The following is a 22,407-nucleotide window of genomic DNA, read 5'->3' on the forward strand; positions in this document are numbered from 1 at the left end:
AAAAAAAAAAAAAAAAAAAAAAATCAAGACATTTAATTCTTCTCTGGAATGTCAATTTGAAGATGAGGGGGAGACAGGATTCAAATAAGGTCATCAGTGTAAAGGCTGGTTTATACTTCCACGCAATCCATAATCGCTCGCGTCAGAGTGGTCGCACGCCCATTGGAGTAGAATCACCTTAGTTGCAACAGAATTCTGCACCAAAAAAAAAAAAAAAAGAATTCTGCACCTGCTGATGACGTCACCCGCGACTGAAATGTTATGCCCGGAGTGCAATCGCATCCAACTTGAACTTATTTCAGCGATTAGAAGACGTGACTACGCAGAAAACACTGTCCAGAAAAATATATTTTACCGTAACACTGAAAATGATGAAAGTTATGTAAGATGGATTTATCATTTATTATTTTATCAAATTACATTAGGCTTAGTATAAGGCAACTGAAAAAGTTTTCCTTCATTTCTACTTGCTTTATTATCAAACTATAAAATGTATTTTTCTAATTTTTTTCTTGTTTCATAATACACAAATCATTTATTGGATGGAAACAAAACCTTAACCCAAAATTCAATGTTTCAACCAAATCATGAGGAAGTGCATTGTTGCATCCCAAACTGTCACAAAGGATCCAGTGAGATAAAGAATTCTAAAATGTGTTAGAATAATATATTATGCCCATAGCAAAAGCAATTACATGCAGAGTGATACTATCTTAAAATGATGTATTTTAATAACCAGTCTGGTTCCGCTGGCCATCATTCCAAGCCTCTACAAAGTTTCTCCTCGAGATCTTTTTATTTTTGGAGATTTCCTGCCGAAAAGAAGATAGACTCATCGTGTTTTTGTCCTGAAACAGTTATTGGTAACACTTTTTAATTCATACATGACACATTCAGGGGAAAACAGCAGATTCTTATTTGGTTAAATATTTCTTTACTAAAAACTTCAGATTTTTTCTATCAGTGGTTCCCAATTGGTGAAGTGATTTTTTTCATGTTTAGCACTTCTCAAGTCGGGCTCATTTGCGACTTTTGTTTCTCTCAGGCTTCGGGCTCTAAGGGACATGCTGGAGAGTGTGGCCAGAGCCGAGGACCTAGTGAAAGTTCACGAAGCAAGACTAACCGAAAAGGAGACCACTTCTCTGACTCCAAGTGAAGTTGAGGAATACATATCAATCCTGAAGGTATTCTGGATACATTTAGGTTCTTCCTGTTTTTATAAGAATTATTTTCAGACCTAAAAGATGATTGAATACATTCAGAAGGCTTCCTCTAATTTGTAGCACATTAAGGCAGAGCTGGATCAGAAAAGAGACATTCTCACCTCAATGGAAGCAGAGCTGACAAAGGCGACTCACTGGAACAGCCAGGTGGGCAGTTCTTCCCACAAGTGTGACATGATGCTGATGAAATACACCGAGCACGCTGGGGTGCTGTCTGACCGCTGGAGACGGATCGAGGCTCAGATTTCAACCAGGTTTGTCTCAAACACAAACTTTTAGAGGATGTAACTGTTGGTTTCCTGTTGCAAACTGCATTTGTTTTTTTTTAATTGTGCAGACTTCAGGACCTGCAGCTGTATCTGCCTCAGCTGCATCACTACAAGCAAACTAGCGCCTCACTGATCGAATGGATTGATGTCACACGGAAGAAACAGGACGCTATGCAGGCCACCAAGATAGACAACGTTCAAGCACTCAAAGAGCACATCAGCAACCAGAAGGTCCTCTGCCTGTCATTTAATAGTTGCTTTTTGAAGCTGTATGAGGGTCCATATTCATATTCCTGTGATGATCTGTTAAGGCTCTGAACACTGAAATCAAAGCAAAGAAGGAGACAGTAGAAAGTGTGCTGAAGGACAACGAGACCTGTGTCCATGCCATCAAGGTTTGTATCCTTGAAATGTGAAAAAAAAAATTTTTTTTTTATTTTTTTATTTCCTACTTCCACAATTGTGCTTTTTTGCAGGATTACGAAGGAGACTTGGCCTCATATGCATCTGGTCTAGAAACTTTGCTCAAAATCCCTTTCAAAAGGACGATGCTCAAGTCCCCCTCAACGGACCTCAACCAGGAGGTAACGTTTTACTCTTACTGGTCAATTCTGTTCTTCTTCTTAATTTACAATAAAATCCTGATGCTAGAGATCAAACCTGTTTTTGTGTTCTAGTTTTCACACATTCAGACCCGTTACATGGAGTTGCTGGCTTTGTCTGGGAACTACCACAAATTCCTGGGAGAGTTGCTCAAAAGTATGGAGGAGCTTAAGGTACTGATTCACTTTTTTATTCCTGTTGTTACATGAATGTTTTAAAGTTGGGTGAGTGAATGGCTCATGATCATATGAAATGCATCATCCTGTGTTCATTAGAGTGACTAACATAAACCTTTCCAGCTGAAGAAAAAAGTATTTGTCAATCACAGATTTTGCAAGTTTGTCGACTTTGAAAAAATAATAGAGGTCTTTAATTTTCATTATATGTACTCTTTAATTGAGAGACAGATTCTAAAAAAATAAACCAGGAAATCACAGTGCATAATTTTAAATAGTTTGTAGAATGTTGAAGAAAATAAATATTTAGCACCTATGAACAATCAATAATTCTATCCTCTAATAGACCTGTTACTTCCATAAGAAGTCCTTCCATTCTACACTACTTGTCCGAACTGGTTATATGTATAAAAGACACCTGTCCACGCCCTTAAAAAGCCAGATTGTAACCATTTCCAACACGACCAAAGAGCTGTCAAAGGACACCAGCAACACGACTGTATACTGGGATGAACTAATCTACAATAAGCAGGTAGCTTGGTGAGAAGAGATCAACTGTTTAAGCATTTAATAGAAAATGGAACAACTACAAGATCATTGACAATCTTCTTCCACCTGGAGCTTAACTCAAGAGCGATGAGGAAACCACACAGTACTACACGGAGGGACTGATCAATAATCAAAGGAGACCACAGTAACAAAGGTTACTATTAGTAACACACGACGTCGTCATGGATTCAAATCCTGCCGAGCTCAAAAAGCTCCCCCTGCTTAATCTAGAGACTAAATCTTCTAAAGTCAAAAATAACATATAGATATCATAGTCTAAAAAAGTTGCATTTAGGAAAGAATTTAAAATATTTTTTCATACCTTTTTTTATGACTTTTACTTTGTGACAAAAAAAATAAAGATTTCTATAGCCCCTTTTAGTTCTGGAATAAATTCAAAAAATCATATTTCAAGGTGTTTGTAATTCTAAATTTTAAATAAATTACGTTTTAAAATGGAAATCATGTTATTCTTTTTAAAATAATTAATAATTATTTGCTTTTAGCGAATTCATATGTTGAGATCATATGAATTCAAAGTAAATGACCATTTGTGATTGTATCTGAATTTTTTGTAATAGTTTTAAATTTGCATTTTTCTCATTTCCAGATTCGAAATACCCGCATTGACATGCTGGAGGAGGAGCTTCGGCAGTTAAGGGAAGGCATCAATGACAGCAACTCCAAGAACAAGTCCCTGGAGGAAGCAATTGGTCAATACGAGCTGAAGCTGTCCCAGTCGCAGAGCAAGTTGCTGTCCTTGGAAGAAGTGGAGCGCACCACGGCGCTCAAGTGTAGTAGCACTAAGGACAGCCTAGACTCCACCCAGAGTCAGCTAGCAGATCTCAAGGATGAGATAGAGCGTCTTAAGTACCTGCTGGGTGAAGAGAAAAGGAAGTCAAAGTTGGCAGAGGAGCGCTACCATCAGCAGAAAGAGGAGTATGATTCTGTCCTGAAGAAGAGGCAGAACGAGCTGGAGACAGTCAGCTGGTCCAAGATGGAGGTGGAGAAATCTGTGACTAATAAGGAGCATGAGATTGAACAGCTGCGGCGGCAGCTGGCTGAGAATGAAGCAATGGTCAAGGAGCTACAGAAGGAGATGTCAAAGGTAAGGAGCAAATTCATCACGGAGATAAGTAGCTTAAAAGTCAGCTACGAATCCCAGATCCAGATTAGCCGCACAGACATCCAGAGGCTGGCAGCCCAGAGGGACGAGGACACAGCTGAACTCCAGCTGCAGTGTGATAGGACGGAGGCAGATAGGAGAAGTCTAGAAAAGGAAATTATGCGGCTCAGGGTGACCATCGGTCAGGTGGAGGAGCAAAGGAAGACGGCGGAGGAAGAGGCTCGCAGTCGACAGGCCATGTTCATAGAGGAAGGGTGCAGAAGAAGAGAAATGGAAAGCCAAGTGGAGTTGCTGATGAGGCAGAGGGATGAAGAAAGCAGTCAGTACAGAGAGGAGCTGGCTGAGCTCATGAGAAACCTGCAGGAGAAGAGCGACCAACTGGCTTATGTGACGCACAGTCTGGAGGAAGAGGCTCGAAGGAGGAAGATCACAGAGGAGGGTCAGGCGGTGCTTGAGCAGTCTCTTGCTCAGCTGCAAACAAAGCTCACGACGTCCTCAACGGCTACAACCCAGCTGACTGAGTGCAAGGAGGAGCTTCAGCACATTCGTTTGGAGTTTGAAAGGGAAAGCGAAGAGAGATGCAGAGTAGTTCAAAACATGAACCGACTACAAGGGCGCATCAAGGACTTGCAGGTCGTGAGAGATGAGCTGGAGGTTCAGGTGGAGAGTCTGAGGACAGCTCACCAGGAGGAGGTGAATAGAAGAAAGCAGGTGGAGGCAGATTTGGAAAAGATGACTGTTGCAATGACAGAGTGCACAAACACTACTACAGCCCTGCGTCAGAACCAAGAACAAGCCAGCACATCGCAAAGTAGAAGTCAACAGGAGTGCCATAGGCTGCAAGAAGAGCTAGACATAAGCATGAGACTAAAGCAGACCACAGCCAGTCAGATAAATCAACTGAACAACGAGCTGAAGGCCCTGAAGCAACAACTACTGCAGGAAGAGGTCCGAGTCAAAGAGGCGAACCTCAGAAATGAAGATCTTTGCAAATCTATTGAGGAAAAGAGTGAGGCACTCGTTGAGAACTCTTCTGAGCTTCAGAGGTTAAAGGATTTGATAGAAACCCAAACAAAAGAAAGGCTGGTGCTGGAGGAGGAGCTGAGGGAAACACAATTCGAGAAAGAGGAGCTCATGAAATCCAAAAGGGGAAGGGAGGATGATCTCTCCACTCAAATCGCTGCCCTTGAGCTGCGGCTACAAGCCACCGAGCGCAGCAACTTAGACTCCTGCGACCTGGTCTCAGGGCTTTCCTTGGAGAGGGACAAATTCAAGCTGGAGGCTGAAAAGTTACAAAAACAGGTCACAGAGGTACATGACAAATCTGCCTCTTAGTCCTGGACTAGTTTTACCTTTCCCTAAGCTGCCACTGTAGCTGAGCCTTTGGTTGCATGCTCACACACCTCTTTGTAGTAGATTCCTGAAAAAATACCCCTCCTGACCTTTCTGATTTGAACACATACTTATATATGTGTCGAAAGGCTTGCATGTAATGCAGCTGCATGCAGTTCCTCCCTCTCTGCCTTCTCCACTCCGTCTGATTCTGGTTTTGTCTTGTTTTTCATTCAGAGTGATCATCTTTGACAAAGACTTTACTGTTTCCTGTTGCCTCGTCTCTCATAGCATGCCCTTTTTAAAAAAGATGCACCTTAAAAGTAATCTAAAAAAGTGTGCTTTAAAGACCCACTCCAATGAAAAGTTTTTTGATGTTTTAACTTGTTCTTATGGCATTTCTCTGATGATGAATGACATATTTAAAAGCTCAAAATTGCATTTCTCTATGCAAATGGTGATGAATTAGGAGCAGACAAAAATATGTTATTTGTATGTCTTGAATAATATGGAGAGCAACAGGTAAGGGAAAGGGGAGGGGTTGCTCTGCAACAAGAATTCCACCTAAAACTCAGAAGGGAATTTCTATTGGACTACTGCTGCTCTGCAGAAAGTTTAACTTGGAAAACATGCAGGTTTTTTTTTTTTTATCATTAATTGCATAATCATAATTAAAAGACCAATGGGGATGAATTTACAAAAGATGATCGGAGTGGGTCTTTAAATTGATAGTGGAACATCTTCTTGCGGATATGTAATAAAGATTAGCATTTGTTTGTTATTTTTTGATTTGTGTGATTAACAAAATGTTTTCAGTTCAATTGTTTTTTTTTGTAGATGTAAACCACATACAATCTGTAGATGGCCAGCATGGTTACAAAGGCTGATATTATAGAGAAAATTAACCTTTTGTTTCATTTTCAAATCATGTTTTTGTCCACGTCTACTGAAATTTTTGATGCAGTAGCAAATGGGCTAAATTATCTTAATCTTTTTTGTTTCTCTGATTGCAGATAAGACCCAAGATGCAATCCCTCCAGTCTGAGTACGATGCAATTGTGAAAGACAGAGATGCTTTGTTGCTAAAGTTGCAACGAGCGGAAAAGGACAAGGAGCACATTCAAAGAATAGAAGAAGACCTCAGTAGGATGAAACTGTCTCTTGATTCTGAGCATCACAGCAGGCAACGTTTGCAGGGGGAGAATGAGAGGATAAAGATGGATTTAAGTTACTGGAAGGACCAGTGTGATGGTAAACAGGGACTCATTCGACAGTTAGACTCAGATAAAGAAATACTGGAGAGAGAAAAGAAATCCATGAAAAGTGAGCTAGAGTTGCTGAGGAGGGAAATCAGAGAGCTTGAAGATAATTACAAGAGCAGATTTGTAACCCTTCAGAAAGATCTGCAGGAAGCAACAGTTGTCAAGCAAACTTTACAGACAGAGCTAAAGACTTCAAGGGAACCACCAGCATTGGATGCTTCCTCTGTGATATTTGACGGAGTTCGGAAGCCTGTCACAGCCAGTCACTTACTCGATTGTAGAGTATTGGATAACCTGACATTTAACCAAGTTGTAAAAGGATATAAAACAGTTTTTGAAGTGTCTTCTGACAAAAAGGTAAATCTAAAAGGGACAGGTCCAATAGCTGGTGTAATTATTGAGAGTTCCAAGAGTCCAGGATCGAGCCCTGGACCTCTTTACAAACTAACATTTACAGAAGCCAAGAAAGAAAATCTTCTTCCACCTGATAGTATTGACTTGCTACTGGATGCACAAGCTGCCACGGGTCACATAATTGATCCAAGAACCAATCAAAAGTTGACAGTTGAAGAGGCATGCAATCAAGGCGTCGTTGATGAAGAGGACAGGGAGAGGTTGTTAGCAGCAGAGGCTGCGGCTATAGGATATAGTGGACCTGGCACAAAAAAACCCCTCTCAGTTTTTCAGGCAATGAAGAAAGGATTGATTGAAAAGAGCACAACACTGCGTCTGCTTCAAGCACAGGAATCAGTTGGGGGGATTTTGGATCCTGTACTCAGTGTGTTCCTTCCCAGAGACGTGGCCATTGAGCGGAAGCTAGTTGACGATACCATTTGTCATGCCTTGAACCAGAAGCCTGAGCTTTACCTGGACCCAGAAAGTGAGGAAGGTGTAACATATATGGCCATGAAGAGGAGATGTAAAGTAGAGCCCCACACAGGCCTTCTGCTCCTCCCAATTCCGGAAAAGGTAGATCCCTCCAAACTAGTCTTTGATGGAGTTCGGAAACCTGTCACCGCCAAGCAGTTACTTGACTGTAGTGTCCTGAATAAACCAACATTTAAAGATCTAGAAAATGGAAAGAAACTGGTTCCCGAGGTGTCTGTTGACAAAAAAGTCAGTCTGAAAGGAACTGGACCAATTGCTGGGGTTTACGTTGGGAATCACGGAAAAATGTCCTTTTCTGAAGCTAAGAAACAAATGCTTATTCCAGATGAAAGTGCAGATCTCCTACTGGAAGCTCAAGCTGCAACTGGTCACATCATTGACCCAAAAGCCAATGAAAAGTTGACTGTAGATGAGGCATGTGCAAGAGGTGTAGTCGATGTTATGGATCAAGAGCAGCTACTGGAAGCAGAGGCTGCTGCTGTGGGTTACAAGGATCCTGATAAATCCAAACCTGTCTCGGTTTTTGAGGCCATAAAAAAAGGAATTATTGACGAGAAAACTGGACTGCGTTTCCTGCAAGCCCAGGAATCAGTTGGGGGAATTCTTGATCCACACCTCAGCGTTTTCCTGCCTAAAGAAACAGCTATTAGGCGCAATCTCATTGATAAAAACTTGTTACGTGCTCTGAACCAAAGCCCTGAATGTTATATTGATCCAGAATCAGATGAATATGTCAGCTATGCAACATTGAAAAAACGATGCAAGATAGAACCTCATACTGGTTTACTGCTTTTACCAATCGCAGAAAAGCTGGACCCTTCTGAACTCATATTTGATGGGGTACGTAAACCAGTAACAGGAAAGCAGCTATTAGATTGTGGTGTTCTGGACAAACCAACATTTAACCAATTACTCAGAGGTGAAAAAACTGTCCCTGAGGTTTCTATGGACAAAAAAGTAAACCTAAAAGGAACCGGACCGATTGCTGGAATTCTAGCTGGTAATCCAGGCAAAATGTCCTTCTCAGAAGCTAAGAAACAAATGCTGATTTCAGAGGAAAGTGCAGATCTTCTACTGGAAGCTCAAGCTGCAACTGGTCACATAATTGACCCAAAAGCCAATCAAAAGTTGACTGTAGATGAAGCATGTCTAAAAGGAGTGGTGGATGCTCTAGATAGAGAAAGACTACTTGAAGCAGAGTCTGCTGCCATTGGCTACAACAATGGTGACAATACCAAGCCTGTGTCAGTTTTTGGAGCCATAAAGAATGGAACAATTTTTGAGAAAACTGGAATTCAACTGTTGCAAGCTCAAGATTCAGTTGGTGGAATTCTTGATCCCCATCTTAGTGTATTCTTACCTAAAGAGACAGCTGTCAAGCGAAATCTTATCAATAAAAAACTGAGTCGTACTCTGGACCAGCACCCTAAATGTTATATTGACCCTGAATCAGAGGAAAATATCAGCTATGACATGCTAAAGAAAAGATGCAAGATAGAACCTAATACAGGTCTGCTTCTTTTACCAATCACTAAAAACCTTGACCCATCTGATCTGATATTTGACGGTGTGCGGAAGACTGTAACAGGAAACCAGCTGCTCAACTGTGGCGTCCTAGACAAGCCAACTTTTAAACAATTATTAAGAGGTCAGAAAACTGTACCAGAAGTGTCTGTAGACAAAAAAGTGATTCTGAAGGGCACTGGAGCTATTGCTGGAGTTGTGACACCACATCGAGAAAAATTGACCTTTGCTGAAGCAAAAGAACAAATGATGCTGCCAGAGGAAAGCGCAGATTTACTACTAGAAGCTCAAGCTGCCACAGGTCATATAATTGATCCCAAAAACAATGAGAAGTTAACAGTAGAAGAAGCCTTATTGAGAGGTGTAGTGAGCATCAGGGACCGAGACAAATTATTGGAAGCTGAGGCTGCTGCTGTGGGGTACAAGGATCCAAGTAGTTCCATGCCAATCTCAGTTTTTGAGGCCATTAAGAAGGGAATTATAGATGACAAGGTTGGCAAGCGACTGCTCCAAGCCCAGGAATCTGCTGGGGGAATTCTGGATCCAAATCTTAGTGTATTTCTGCCAAAAGAGACAGCTGTAAAACACAATCTCATTGATAAGAATATGTCCCATGCTCTAAACGAAAGCCCAAAATGTTATATTGATCCTGAAACAGAAGAATTTGTCAGCTATATGACATTAAAGAAAAGATGCAAGATAGAACCACATACAGGTCTGCTATTCTTATCAATTTCTGAGAGGAAAGACCCATCTAAAGTGTTGTTTGAAGGTGTTCGTAAGCCAGTGACAGCAAAACAACTTCTGGACTGTGGTGTGTTAGACAAAGAAACTTTTAACCAGCTTTTAAAAGGAGAGAAAACCGTTCCAGAGGTGTCAGAAGAAAAGAAAGTGTCCCTTAAAGGGACTGGATCTATTGCTGGAGTGGCAGTTGGACTTTCTGGAAAAATGTCCTTCGATGAAGCCAAAAAACAAAAGCTTGTTGACCCAGACAAAGCAGATTTGCTTCTGGAAGCCCAGGCAGCTACAGGACACATCATTGACCCTGTTAATAATCGCAAACTCACCGTGGATGAAGCCTGTGCAAAGGGAGTTGTTGACAGAAGTGATCGAGATAAACTCCTAGAGGCAGAAGCTGCAGCTGTTGGATATAAGGATCCACGCTCAGCACAGCCGCTTTCAGTGTTTGAGGCAGTGAAGAAAGGATTGGTGGATAAAAAGACTGGCCTACGTCTCCTACAGGCCCAAGAGTCAGCAGGGGGCATTCTGGATCCAAACCTGAGTGTTTTCCTCCCCAAAGACAAAGCCATAAAGCGCAACCTTTTGGATGAAGACCTTTGTCATGGACTCAGCCAGAACCCTGAGTGTTATGTTGACCCAGAAACAGAGCAAGATTCCACCTATGAAGCAATGAAGAAAAAATGTAAAACAGAACCCCACACAGGTTTGAAACTTTTGCCCATCTCTGGGAGAAAGGATCCATCCAAACTGATATTTGATGGTGTCCGTAAGCCAGTCTCAGCACAGCAGCTGTTGGACTGTGGTGTTCTTGACAAACCAACATTCAACCAGCTTCTAAAAAGAGAGAAAACTATTCCAGAGGTGTCAGAAGACAAGAAAGTGTTCCTTAAAGGGACTGGACCTATTGCTGGTGTGACAGTTGGGCCTTCTGGAAAAATGTCCTTCAATGAAGCCAAAAAGCAAAAGCTTTTTGAACCAGACAAAGCAGATTTGCTTCTGGAAGCCCAGGCAGCAACAGGACACATCATTGACCCTGTTAATAATCGCAAACTCACCGTGGATGAAGCATGTGCAAAGGGAGTTGTTGATAGATGTGATCGAGATAAACTCCTAGAGGCAGAAGCAGCAGCTGTTGGATATAAGGATCCACGCTCAGCTCAGCCGCTTTCAGTGTTTGAGGCAGTGAAGAAAGGATTGGTGGATGAAAAGACTGGCCTACGTCTCCTACAGGCCCAAGAGTCAGCAGGGGGCATTCTGGATCCAAACCTGAGTGTTTTCCTCCCCAAAGACGCAGCCATGAAGCGCAACCTTTTGGATGAAGACCTTTGTCGTGCACTCAACCAGAACCCTGAGTGTTATGTTGACCCAGAAACAGAGCAAGATTCCAGCTATGGAGCGTTGAAGAAAAAATGCAAAACAGAACCCCACACGGGTTTGAAACTTCTGCCCATCTCTGGGAGAACGGATCCATCCAAACTGATATTTGATGGTGTCCGCAAGCCAGTCTCAGCACAGCAGCTGTTGGACTGTGGTGTTCTTGACAAACCAACGTTCAAGCAGCTTCTAAAAGGGGAGAAAACTGTTCCAGAGGTGTCAGAAGACAAGAAAGTGTTCCTTAAAGGGACTGGATCTATTGCTGGTGTGACAGTTGGGCCTTCTGGAAAAATGTCCTTCAATGAAGCCAAAAAACAAAAGCTTGTTGACCCAGACAAAGCAGATTTGCTTCTGGAAGCCCAGGCAGCAACAGGACACATCATTGACCCTGTTAATAATCGCAAACTCACCGTGGATGAAGCATGTGCAAAGGGAGTTGTTGATAGAAGTGATCGAGATAAACTACTAGAGGCAGAAGCTGCAGCTGTTGGATATAAGGATCCACGCTCAGCTCAGCCGCTTTCAGTGTTTGAGGCAGTGAAGAAAGGATTGGTGGATAAAAAGACTGGCCTACGTCTCCTACAGGCCCAAGACTCAGCAGGGGGCATTCTGGATCCAAACCTGAGTGTTTTCCTCCCCAAAGACACAGCGATAAAGCGCTACCTTTTGGATGAAGACCTTTGTCGTGCACTCAACCAGAACCCTGAGTGTTATGTTGACCCAGAAACAGAGCAAGATTCCACCTATGAAGCGATGAAGAAAAAATGTAAAACAGAACCCCACACAGGTTTGAAACTTTTGCCCATCTCTGGGAGAAAGGATCCATCCAAACTGATATTTGATGGTGTCCGTAAGCCAGTCTCAGCACAGCAGCTGTTGGACTGTGGTGTTCTTGACAAACCAACATTCAACCAGCTTCTAAAAGGGGAGATAACTGTTCCAGAGGTGTCAGAAGACAAGAAAGTGTTCCTTAAAGGGACTGGATCTATTGCTGGTGTGACAGTTGGGCCTTCTGGAAAAATGTCCTTCAATGAAGCCAAAAAACAAAAGCTTGTTGACCCAGACAAAGCAGATTTGCTTCTGGAAGCCCAGGCAGCTACAGGACACATTATTGACCCTGTTACTAATCGTAAACTCACCGTGGACGAAGCGTGTGCAAAGAGAGTTGTTGATAGATGTGATCGAGACAAACTCCTAGCTGCAGAAGCTGCAGCTGTTGGATATAAGGATCCACGCTCAGCTCAGCCGCTTTCAGTGTTTGAGGCAGTGAAGAAAGGATTGGTGGATAAAAAGACTGGCCTACGTCTCCTACAGGCCCAAGAGTCAGCAGGGGGCATTCTGGATCCAAACCTGAGTGTTTTCCTCCCCAAAGACACAGCCATGAAGCGCAACCTTTTGGATGAAGACCTTTGTCGTGCACTTAACCAGAACCCTGAGTGTTATGTTGACCCAGAAACAGAGCAAGATTCCACCTATGAAGCGATGAAGAAAAAATGTAAAACAGAACCCCACACGGGTTTGAAACTTTTGCCCATCTCTGGGAGAAAGGATCCATCCAAACTGATATTTGATGGTGTCCGTAAGCCAGTCTCAGCACAGCAGCTGTTGGACTGTGGTGTTCTTGACAAACCAACATTCAACCAGCTTCTAAAAGGAGAGAAAACTGTTCCAGAGGTGTCAGAAGACAAGAAAGTGTTCCTTAAAGGGACTGGACCTATTGCTGGTGTGACAGTTGGGCCTTCTGGGAAAATGTCCTTCAATGAAGCCAAAAAACAAAAGCTTTTTGAACCAGACAAAGCAGATTTGCTTCTGGAAGCCCAGGCAGCAACAGGACACATCATTGACCCTGTTACTAATCGCAAACTCACTGTGGACGAAGCGTGTGCAAAGGGAGTTGTTGATAGAAGTGATCGAGACAAACTCCTAGCTGCAGAAGCTGCAGCTGTTGGATATAAGGATCCACGCTCAGTACAGCCCCTTTCAGTGTTTGAGGCAATGAAGAAAGGATTGGTTGATAAAAAGACTGGCCTACGTCTGCTACAGGCCCAAGAGTCAGCAGGGGGCATTCTGGATCCAAACTTGAGCGTGTTCCTCCCCAAAGACGCAGCCATGAAGCGCAACCTTTTGGATGAAGACCTTTGTCGTGCACTCAACCAGAACCCTGAGTGTTATGTTGACCCAGAAACAGAGCAAGATTCCACCTATGAAGCAATGAAGAAAAAATGCAAAACAGAACCCCACACGGGTTTGAAACTTCTGCCCATCTCTGGGAGAACGGATCCATCCAAACTGATATTTGATGGTGTCCGTAAGCCAGTCTCAGCAAAGCAGCTGTTGGACTGTGGTGTTCTTGACAAACCAACATTCAAGCAGCTTCTAAAAGGAGAGAAAACTGTTCCAGAGGTGTCAGAAGACAAGAAAGTGTTCCTTAAAGGGACTGGATCTATTGCTGGTGTGACAGTTGGGCCTTCTGGAAAAATGTCCTTCAATGAAGCCAAAAAACAAAAGCTTGTTGACCCAGACAAAGCAGATTTGCTTCTGGAAGCCCAGGCAGCAACAGGACACATCATTGACCCTGTTACTAATCGCAAACTCACCGTGGATGAAGCGTGTGCAAAGGGAGTTGTTGATAGAAGTGATCGAGACAAACTCCTAACTGCAGAAGCTGCAGCTGTTGGATATAAGGATCCACGCTCAGTACAGCCCCTTTCAGTGTTTGAGGCAGTGAAGAAAGGATTGGTGGATAAAAAGACTGGCCTACGTCTGCTACAGGCCCAGGAGTCAGCAGGGGGCATTCTGGATCCAAACCTGAGCGTGTTCCTCCCCAAAGACACAGCCATGAAGCGCAACCTTTTGGATGAAGACCTTTGTCGTGCACTCAACCAGAACCCTGAGTGTTATGTTGACCCAGAAACAGAGCAAGATTCCAGCTATGGAGCCTTGAAGCAAAAATGCAAAACAGAACCCCACACGGGTTTGAAACTTTTGCCCATCTCTGAGAGGAAAGATCCATCCAAACTGATATTTGATGGTGTCCGTAAGCCAGTCTCAGCACAACAGCTGTTGGACTGTGGTGTTCTTGACAAACCAACATTCAACCAGCTTCTAAAAGGAGAGAAAACTGTTCCAGAGGTGTCAGAAGAAAAGAAGATTTATTTACAGGGAATAGGACCTATTGCTGGAATCATATCTGGATCTCATGGTGTAATGTCTTTTTTTGAAGCAAAGGACACAAATCATTTATCTCGTATTTGTGTTGATCTACTCCTTGAAGGTCAGGCTGCCACTGGTTATATCATCGACCCAAAAAATAACAAAAAGTTAACAGTTGATGAGGCTTGTGTCAAGAAATTGATTGATCCTAAAGATCGAGATAAACTGTTGTTAGCAGAATGTGCTGCCATTGGTTACAAAGACCCTACTTCTACCAAGCCCATCTCAGTGTTTGAGGCCATGAAGAAGGGCTTACTTGACAAGAAGACTGGACTTCGCTTGCTGCAGGCTCAAGAATCAGCTGGAGGCATTTTGGATCCCAATCTTAGTGTGTTTCTTCCAAAAGATTTGGCTATCAAGTTCAACCTTTTAGATGAGGAGCTACTTCATTTGTTGAGCCAGAAGCCAGCTTTTTACCTTGACCCAGATACTAAAGGGGATGTCAGTTATATGGATTTGATGGCGAAATGTAGCACAAATACAAAAACAGGCCTTCATCTTTTACCAGTCCCAGATAATTTGGACCACAGTGAGTTACTTTTTGAAGGTGTACGCAAGAATGTCACTGCACAGCAGCTCTTTGATTGTGCAGTTCTTGACAAACAAACATTTGAAAAATTAGTAAAAGGTGAGAAAACGGTCTCTGAGGTGACTGTGGATAAAAAGGTGTTTTTAAAAGGGACAGGGGTTATAGCTGGTGTAGCAGCTGGACCTTTGGGTAAAATGTCTTTCTTGGAGGCCAAAAAACAGAAAATCATTTCACCTGTCAGTGCTCAACTCCTTTTGCTTGCCCAGGTAGCAGTGGGTTACATTATTGACCCCACAACTAAACAAAATCTGACAGTAAAAGAAGCATGTACCAGAGGAATTGTGGACAAAGAAGATGAATCTCTGTTATATACTGTGGAGTCTGCTGTTACCGGTTATAAAGATCCTCTAACTGGAAAGCTCTTGTCAGTTGGACAGGCTTCAAGACTGGGCCTTATTGAAATGGACACAGGTCTGCGAATACTTCAGGCTCAAGAATCTGTTGGTGGAATTTTGGACCCAACACTTAGTGTGTTTTTGCCTAAAGACATTGCATTGAAAAGGGGTCTCATTGATGAGGATCTATATCGAGTCTTAAATCAGTCTCCTGATTGTTATTTGGACCCCGATACCCAACGGCCAACCACATATGTGTCAATTAAGAAAAAATGTAAATCTGATCCAAGCACAGGACTCTTGCTTCTACCAGAACCAAAAAAGCCGTTGACCACTCCAGGTTTTAGGAATGATGTGTCCCTCATAGACCTAGTAGATGCAAACTTGCTAGAACAATCTGATGTGGATAAAATTAATGAAGGTAAAATGACAATCCAGGAGATTGAGGAGCGGCTACATCCATACCTGAGAGGTTCAACCTGCATTGCTGGAGTTTACGACGAGGCTAGGGATAAGGTTCTATCAATCTATGAAGCCATGAAGAATGGTCTGTTGCGATCTGGTACCAGTTTGGAGCTGCTTGAAGCCCAAGCTGCTTCAGGATTTATGATCGATCCTGTCTTCAATCTTTATCTGACAGTTGATGAGGCCTACAAAAGAAGACTAGTTGGACCAGAGTTCAAGGACAAACTGCTTTCAGCAGAAAAAGCTGTGACAGGTTACAAACTGCCTGGAACTGACAAGATTATTTCCCTCTTTCAAGCAATAGAGAAAGGTGTAGTTGAAAAAGGACATGGTATCCGGTTGCTTGAGGCTCAGATTGCAAGCGGTGGTCTCATTGATCCTGAACACAGCCATCGTATTAATGTGAATGTAGCTTACAAGAGAGGCTACTTTGATGAAGAAATGAACAAGATCTTAACTGATGAAAGTGATGACACTAAAGGTTTTTTTGACCCAAATACTGAGGAAAACCTCACATATCTGGAACTTAAGAGACGCTGTATTGTAGATAAGAACACTGGCCTGATTCTGTTGCCTATTGTAGACAAGAAAAAGAAAGAATCAACAACCACAAATACCCGAAGAAGGAGGAGGGTAATAATTGTGGACCCGGAGACTAACAAAGAGATGACAGTGCTTGAGGCATTCAACAAAGGTTACATAGACCATGAAACTTTCATTGAGCTCTCTAACCAAGAATGTGAATGGGAGGAGATCACCATCACTGATTTAAATGGCTCCAAGAGATTTGTTATCACTGAAAGGACATCCGGAAGAACATATGACATAACAGAGATGCTTGAAAAGAAGGTCATTGATGAATCTGTGGTAAATCAGTACCACTCACGAGCCATCACCCTCACTCAGTTTGCTGATATTATCACAGAGAAAGCTAAACATCAATCATTACCATCTTCACCGGCCTCTCACATGTCTTCAGCAACATCAACATCAAGAACATCATCATCATTTAGTACATCCTCATCAACTTCAGCTTCAAAAACATCAACATCAGCTTTTGCAACGTCAACATCTTTTAGAACATCCTCCCCGACCCCAGCTTCACCAACGTCAACATCTTTCAGCACATCATCCCCAACATCCATTTCAAGAACATCAGCATATGTCAATACATATTCCTCGACACCAACTTCAGAAACGGCAATGTCCTTCAGTGCATCATCCCCAACATCAGTTTCAGGAACATCAACATCTTTCAGTACATCCTCTTCCTCATCTGTTTCAGCAACATCTTCCAGTACATCAACAGTTTCAAAAGAAACAGAGGCCTCACTTTCAGGATCATCAACATCCTATTCTTCCTTCTCAACAGTTGGGTCAAGATCTTTATCACCTACTTTCACCAAGACAGTCACAACAAGAACCAGCACTGTCGTAGAGCGAAGCAGCAACGTTCAACAGTCTTCCGACAGCCTCAAACGGATATCTAGTGTGTCAATCACTCTTTCTACGCCCCTTGAAACCGATCGTTATCTGGAACCTGTTGGTGCCATATTTGACACGGATACTGTTGAGAAGATTTCTATAATGGAGGCTTTAAATCGTGGATTAGTGGATTCAATCACTGCACAGAAACTTCTTGAAGCACAAGCCTGCACTGGAGGAATTGTGGATCCCACAAATGGAAAGAGGTTCAGCATTCAAGAGGCGTGCCGCATGGGCATGATAGATAGCATGATGGAATTGAGACTCAAACCTGCCCAGAAAGCTTTCTTTGGTTTTGAGGATGTTAAAACTAAAAGGAGGATGTCAATTGCTGAGGCTGTGAAAGAAAGGTGGCTGCCATATGAGTCGGGGCAGAGATTTCTCGAGTTTCAGGTTGTAACAGGGGGACTTTATGATCCCGAGATGGGCTGCAGAAGAAGCATAGAGGATGCTCTGAAAATGGGCTGGTTGGATGAGCGAGCAGCACAGAAGCTCCATGACATAAAAAATCTCCCCAAGTGCCTGACTTGTCCCAAAAGCAAACTAAAAATCTCTTACAAAGATGCCCTGGATAACTGCTTGGTGGAGGATGGAACCGGGGTTCAAATGCTTCCAGCATCATCTATGTCCTCCAAAGGGATCAGCAGTCCGTACAATGCCGCTTCAGCCCCAGGATCCACCACAGGATCTAGGAGTTGCTCTCAAAGAAGCTCCCGCAGGGGCAGTTTAGATTATGGCTCCTTAGGAGGAAGACAGCACTGTTTCTTCAGTTCGAAATAAACCAAGTAAGGACAGTTCTGCACATGCATGCTTTTTCCTGGTTGGAAATCATTTCCAATTTGAGATTTTCCTTTGGAAAAATGTAAACTTTTTTATGTGTATTTTAATGCTTTTAAGTTTTACACTTTGGTATTTCTGTACTTCAAAATCTTATTTTGAGATAAATATAATGAAGAAGAATTTCAAAAATCCATTTGGGAATATCATAAATATCAACAGCAGTCATGTTTAGACATAGGGCTTGCACTTTCGAAAATTCCACAAACTGTTTTGTCATTCTGTTGCAGAGCGTGTTAAAATGTGGTTTCAGTTCACTTTGATGTGCTGATACAGCAGTTACAATTTCATTTATATAACTTTTACAATATAATCATTTTTTTTCTTGCTGGGAACACTTTGGAATCTTTTTGCTCTATTTTTTTGTCTTTTCTTCTCAACTATTACAATGATTTTTTTGGTTGAACATTCCACTGTCATGTAATAGTTCATCGCAATTTCAAAATAAAGCTTTTTCTGCATTTGTACCTTCAGTTTTTTGCCCAATTAATTGTCATTTCAAAACAAAAACAAAGAGATATTATTTCAGCATTGAAGGTGTGGAATTTTTTCATTATTTTTCTTATTTTATAAAGTTATAATGCCAAACTCTTTTAGAAATGTGGTTTATTTTAAGTTTGGAAAAAAAGCACATATACTTTATTATAAAGGTAGTTTAACAATAAAAATGAAGATAAATAATTAAAAATATATATATTACATGAAAGCTTGGCAGTTGTTTTTTTCAGCATTAGAATTCTACATGTAAACTCTGCAATAGAAAACATTCCATATGTTTTCTGGTCTGGTTTCCTTCTTTTGTTTCCATCATGTTTGAGTTTACAACTCAGGGTTGTATTGCATCTATTTCCTTTTATTAAAAAAAATGAAAATGAGATTAAAAAAAATACTGAATTAATGCCTGTCAGAAATTTCTTATTTCAATTATAAATAAATACTTTTTGGACATATATATGCAAATATGAATAGGGTTAAATATTCGAACTCGAATAAATCACTGGTGGATGTGCATTTTGTCTCTACCTTGTCTAAGCTAATGCGCCTCACAACATCCTCAACCTTCAGCCAATGGTCAGGAGTCCAAATAGGATGACAAGTTGGACATGGTCAACACTCAGCTATGATGCTGTGGAATCAGCTGACTGCGCAGCCTGTAGTCTGTCGCACAACCTAAACATGCAAGAGGCACCCTAGACTCCCATGTGTGCACAGTCCTCACCTGCAGGGCGGTGACAACTTTTGACTTTTCAGAAATCCATTTTCCAAACCTGGTTTATAAACCCTGTCAGAGTCACATGGGTGCTAGAGCCTATCCCAGCCCCTATCGAGTGAAGGCGGAATATACCCTGGAAGGTTTGCCAAACCATAGCAAAACATCTAACCAACATGACATTAAAATAAAAAAAAAAAATAAAAAAAACAACCACCATAGTTTTCTGAGTACGTCACATTTTTTTTTCTTGTTTTTTTGCATAGCTTGGCTAAGGGTGCAACTTATATGTGACTTTTTTTCTTTTAATAAATTGTAACAACCACTAGAGGGCAATTTAGGTGTGTAAATCAATATTTGCTACTGGCAGCAAAGCAGGAAAAGAAGCAACGCTCAGTCTTACGTCTAGGTTTGTTCAAAAGTGACACAGAGGATAACGAATTAAATAAAGTTAGTGATTTGAAGTGTTATAAAGACTTAAGTTGACCATAGAGTGTTCTTTTTATTAATGTAATTTAAACATTAAGAGCTAATAATTTAGGATATGCCCGAATTCCTTCACTACTCACTAAATAGTCTGTTCTACATTTTGTTGTGCTGTTCGAATCTCAATTCCAAAATCAAGTGACTTAGAAATTTCACAGAAGTTTTTGCGAAAACCAGTGTGCATCGATACTAACTACATTAGCAAATATTGCTGAAAAAAATGTGCTTCTGTTCTTGGCCGTTGAACTCTTATCTGACACGTCTCAGATCCCCAGCTGTCCCCCAGCCCATCTGCTACCCTATTTAAACATGTAGTTGTAGAGTTAGATAAGCTAGTTCTTATTCAATAGTCCTGGTACATCGCCTGTACGTCCTGGGAGAGGATCCCTCATTCATGTGGACATACCTGAGATTTTTTTTTCTTTCCCAAAATTGTTTTTTTTTTAGGAGTTTTTCCTCATTGAGAAGAAGTGTCTACTCTAAGGGCAGGGAAGCCAGGTTAACATAGTTAGTTTAGTTTAGCAACCAGCCACTGTTTATATTTTATGACTGACTTTATGTCTTTGTACAGTTAGCCCACTGAGACGATTGTATCGTGATATTGGGATCTATAAATAAAACTGAATGGATTTTTTTAATTTATTTTTTTATTTTCATCATCAGAACACAGTGGAGTCATAAATAGACATAAAATGTTTGCATTAATTAGGTTTTTACCATATTGTAAATTTTTTTGGCTGCAGGATCTTGTACTCCGGAGGGACTTATAGTCTGAAAAATATGTAACTAACTAAAACTCCAACAACAAAAATCTTGGAAAACACTCAGAAACAGAAAGGTAAACTTGTCTCTAAAGATTCTCAACAATAACAAAGTGGATCTAGAAGATGATTGGTTGCTTATCCAGGTAGGTTCTTCAGTTTTTGAGTGATTCTATAATTAGGGGTACATGTCATGTCCATGGCCTGGATTAATCAATTTATATTAAATATTAACCTAAGCCAATGGAAATTTTTACACTAAGAAAAATGTACATGTTATTTTTTCATTTAATATAAAAAATAAAAAGATGCATTTTTTCTTTTGGTAAAAATTACTTAAACAATACTGGAACCTGGTGGTTCTATACTGTCCGGTTTCTCAAATATGAAGTTTAAGTCTTCATATCAGTATTAAAGTAGTTGTTAACATATAACTTTAAAAAAAATAATAATTTGATGTAACTTCTAAAATAAAACAAAAGTGTTTAAAAATATATTTTGTTCATTTATATACATTATTTTCTCAAATTTGTATGTGTCCGAGAAACCTGTGTCAACAGTGTTACCCACTAAACCTACCCCTGTAACTCAGCAATAGTTTGCTCCAAAGTCAAATGACCTACATCATTGCGATGTCATATCCTTATTGGAGGGAAATCCAACCTCACTGTGGTAAGGATTTACTTTTCCTCTTCAACATTTTAACAATTTTATTGTATAGATGTAGGGGGAAATAATTGATTGTCAACTGTGTTATCAGCATGTTCATGTCAACTTGTTTTAGATTTTAAATTTACAAAACTAAGTTTTAAATATATACAAATATGAGTTCAGAAAAGTTTGGGGCAACAGCTCTGAGGTCTGCAGTTAGCACAGGGCCCTAAAATGGCTGAAATGTCAACTGTTACCTGTCAACTGTGTTACCCATCTACTGTAACACAGTTGACATGAAGTAACACAGTTGACATTATTGGAAGTTTTTTGTGACCATTTATGTTTAAAACAATTGACAAGTTGAAGAAATTGTGTTTTAGAGTGATGGGTTTGAAACAAGTATATTGGAGAAAGACCCAATGCTAGAGCAGAATAAGGAAAAACGTGACAGAGAAGCAGCTTGCTCCACCTCAAAGCCCTGAGGTTGATCCACAGCCTCAGATGTCAAGGTATAGATTTGAAAATATAGGTTTAACAATAGATTTTACTAGGAAGACTTGATGAAAGTACCAAAGAAACAGCTTTCTATTCTCCGCATGTATCAAAGACTTGATCAAATTACTTATATTATTTTTATGGTGTTTTGATAGTGACACTTATTTGTATTTTTTGTTTCATTAGACTAAGACAGGGGTCGGCAACCCAAAGAGTTGAATGAGCTACTTTGGACCAATACAATAAAAAGCAAATGTGTCTGGAGCCGCATTATTTGAAATGACTTATACAAGTCTTACTCTATAAGGAACACATGGAGAATGTGTCGAATTAACGATTATTTCTCCTGCTGCGTGTCCTAGTGTCATTTAAGCTTTATTTTTGGCCTCATGTCAATTGGTGAGACATTGCAGTGTCTAACAATCTGACCAAAGCTGAATAGCCTCATAATGAACGTTTGAGCTTTTATCTTGACATCCCTCAATAATACAACGAGAGGGGGTCCTGATCAGTCTCTCCCTCATTCTCACTCCAGGTGCAGGAAGAATTCAAACATAACAGGACAAAATCATAAATGTTCAACAAATGTTCAACAGTCAGACAACAAAAGACATTGAGGAAAACCCAAACTTAAATCCAATTCCAGTCAGACAGGCAAAAGAATGGGTAACCCACAATTCCTTGCGCTGCCAGACCGACAGCGTGCCTGAGACCATCACTACAATATGAATGAATTACAGTTTGTTTCATTGCTTTGATGAAATTAAAGAAATGTATAAAGAAATACGATTTTTAAAGTCATTTTTATGT

The 22,407-nt window shown here is 41.0% G+C and overlaps 1 protein-coding gene across 2 annotated transcripts in view; it reads left to right on the forward strand.

Annotated features, from left to right (window-relative positions):
• The window catches only part of wu:fi04e12 (epiplakin), a 33,578-nt gene extending 14,167 nt beyond the window's left edge, over positions 1-19,411 (forward strand). For both annotated transcript variants that reach the window (XM_036211602.1, XM_024279312.2), the window contains 9 exons: positions 523-527; positions 1,043-1,184; positions 1,284-1,477; positions 1,561-1,723; positions 1,804-1,887; positions 1,969-2,076; positions 2,170-2,268; positions 3,431-3,928; positions 6,292-19,411. In XM_036211602.1, the coding sequence (XP_036067495.1) occupies positions 523-527; positions 1,043-1,184; positions 1,284-1,477; positions 1,561-1,723; positions 1,804-1,887; positions 1,969-2,076; positions 2,170-2,268; positions 3,431-3,928; positions 6,292-17,934 (12,936 nt within the window). In that variant the 3' untranslated portion in view covers positions 17,935-19,411. The remainder of the gene's footprint in view (positions 1-522; positions 528-1,042; positions 1,185-1,283; positions 1,478-1,560; positions 1,724-1,803; positions 1,888-1,968; positions 2,077-2,169; positions 2,269-3,430; positions 3,929-6,291) is intronic.
• The last annotated feature ends 2,996 nt before the right edge of the window (positions 19,412-22,407 follow it).

The sequence above is a fragment of the Oryzias melastigma genome, linkage group LG4 (genome assembly GCF_002922805.2).
Source record: "Oryzias melastigma strain HK-1 linkage group LG4, ASM292280v2, whole genome shotgun sequence".
In the NCBI taxonomy this organism is placed as follows: Eukaryota; Metazoa; Chordata; class Actinopteri; order Beloniformes; family Adrianichthyidae; genus Oryzias; species Oryzias melastigma.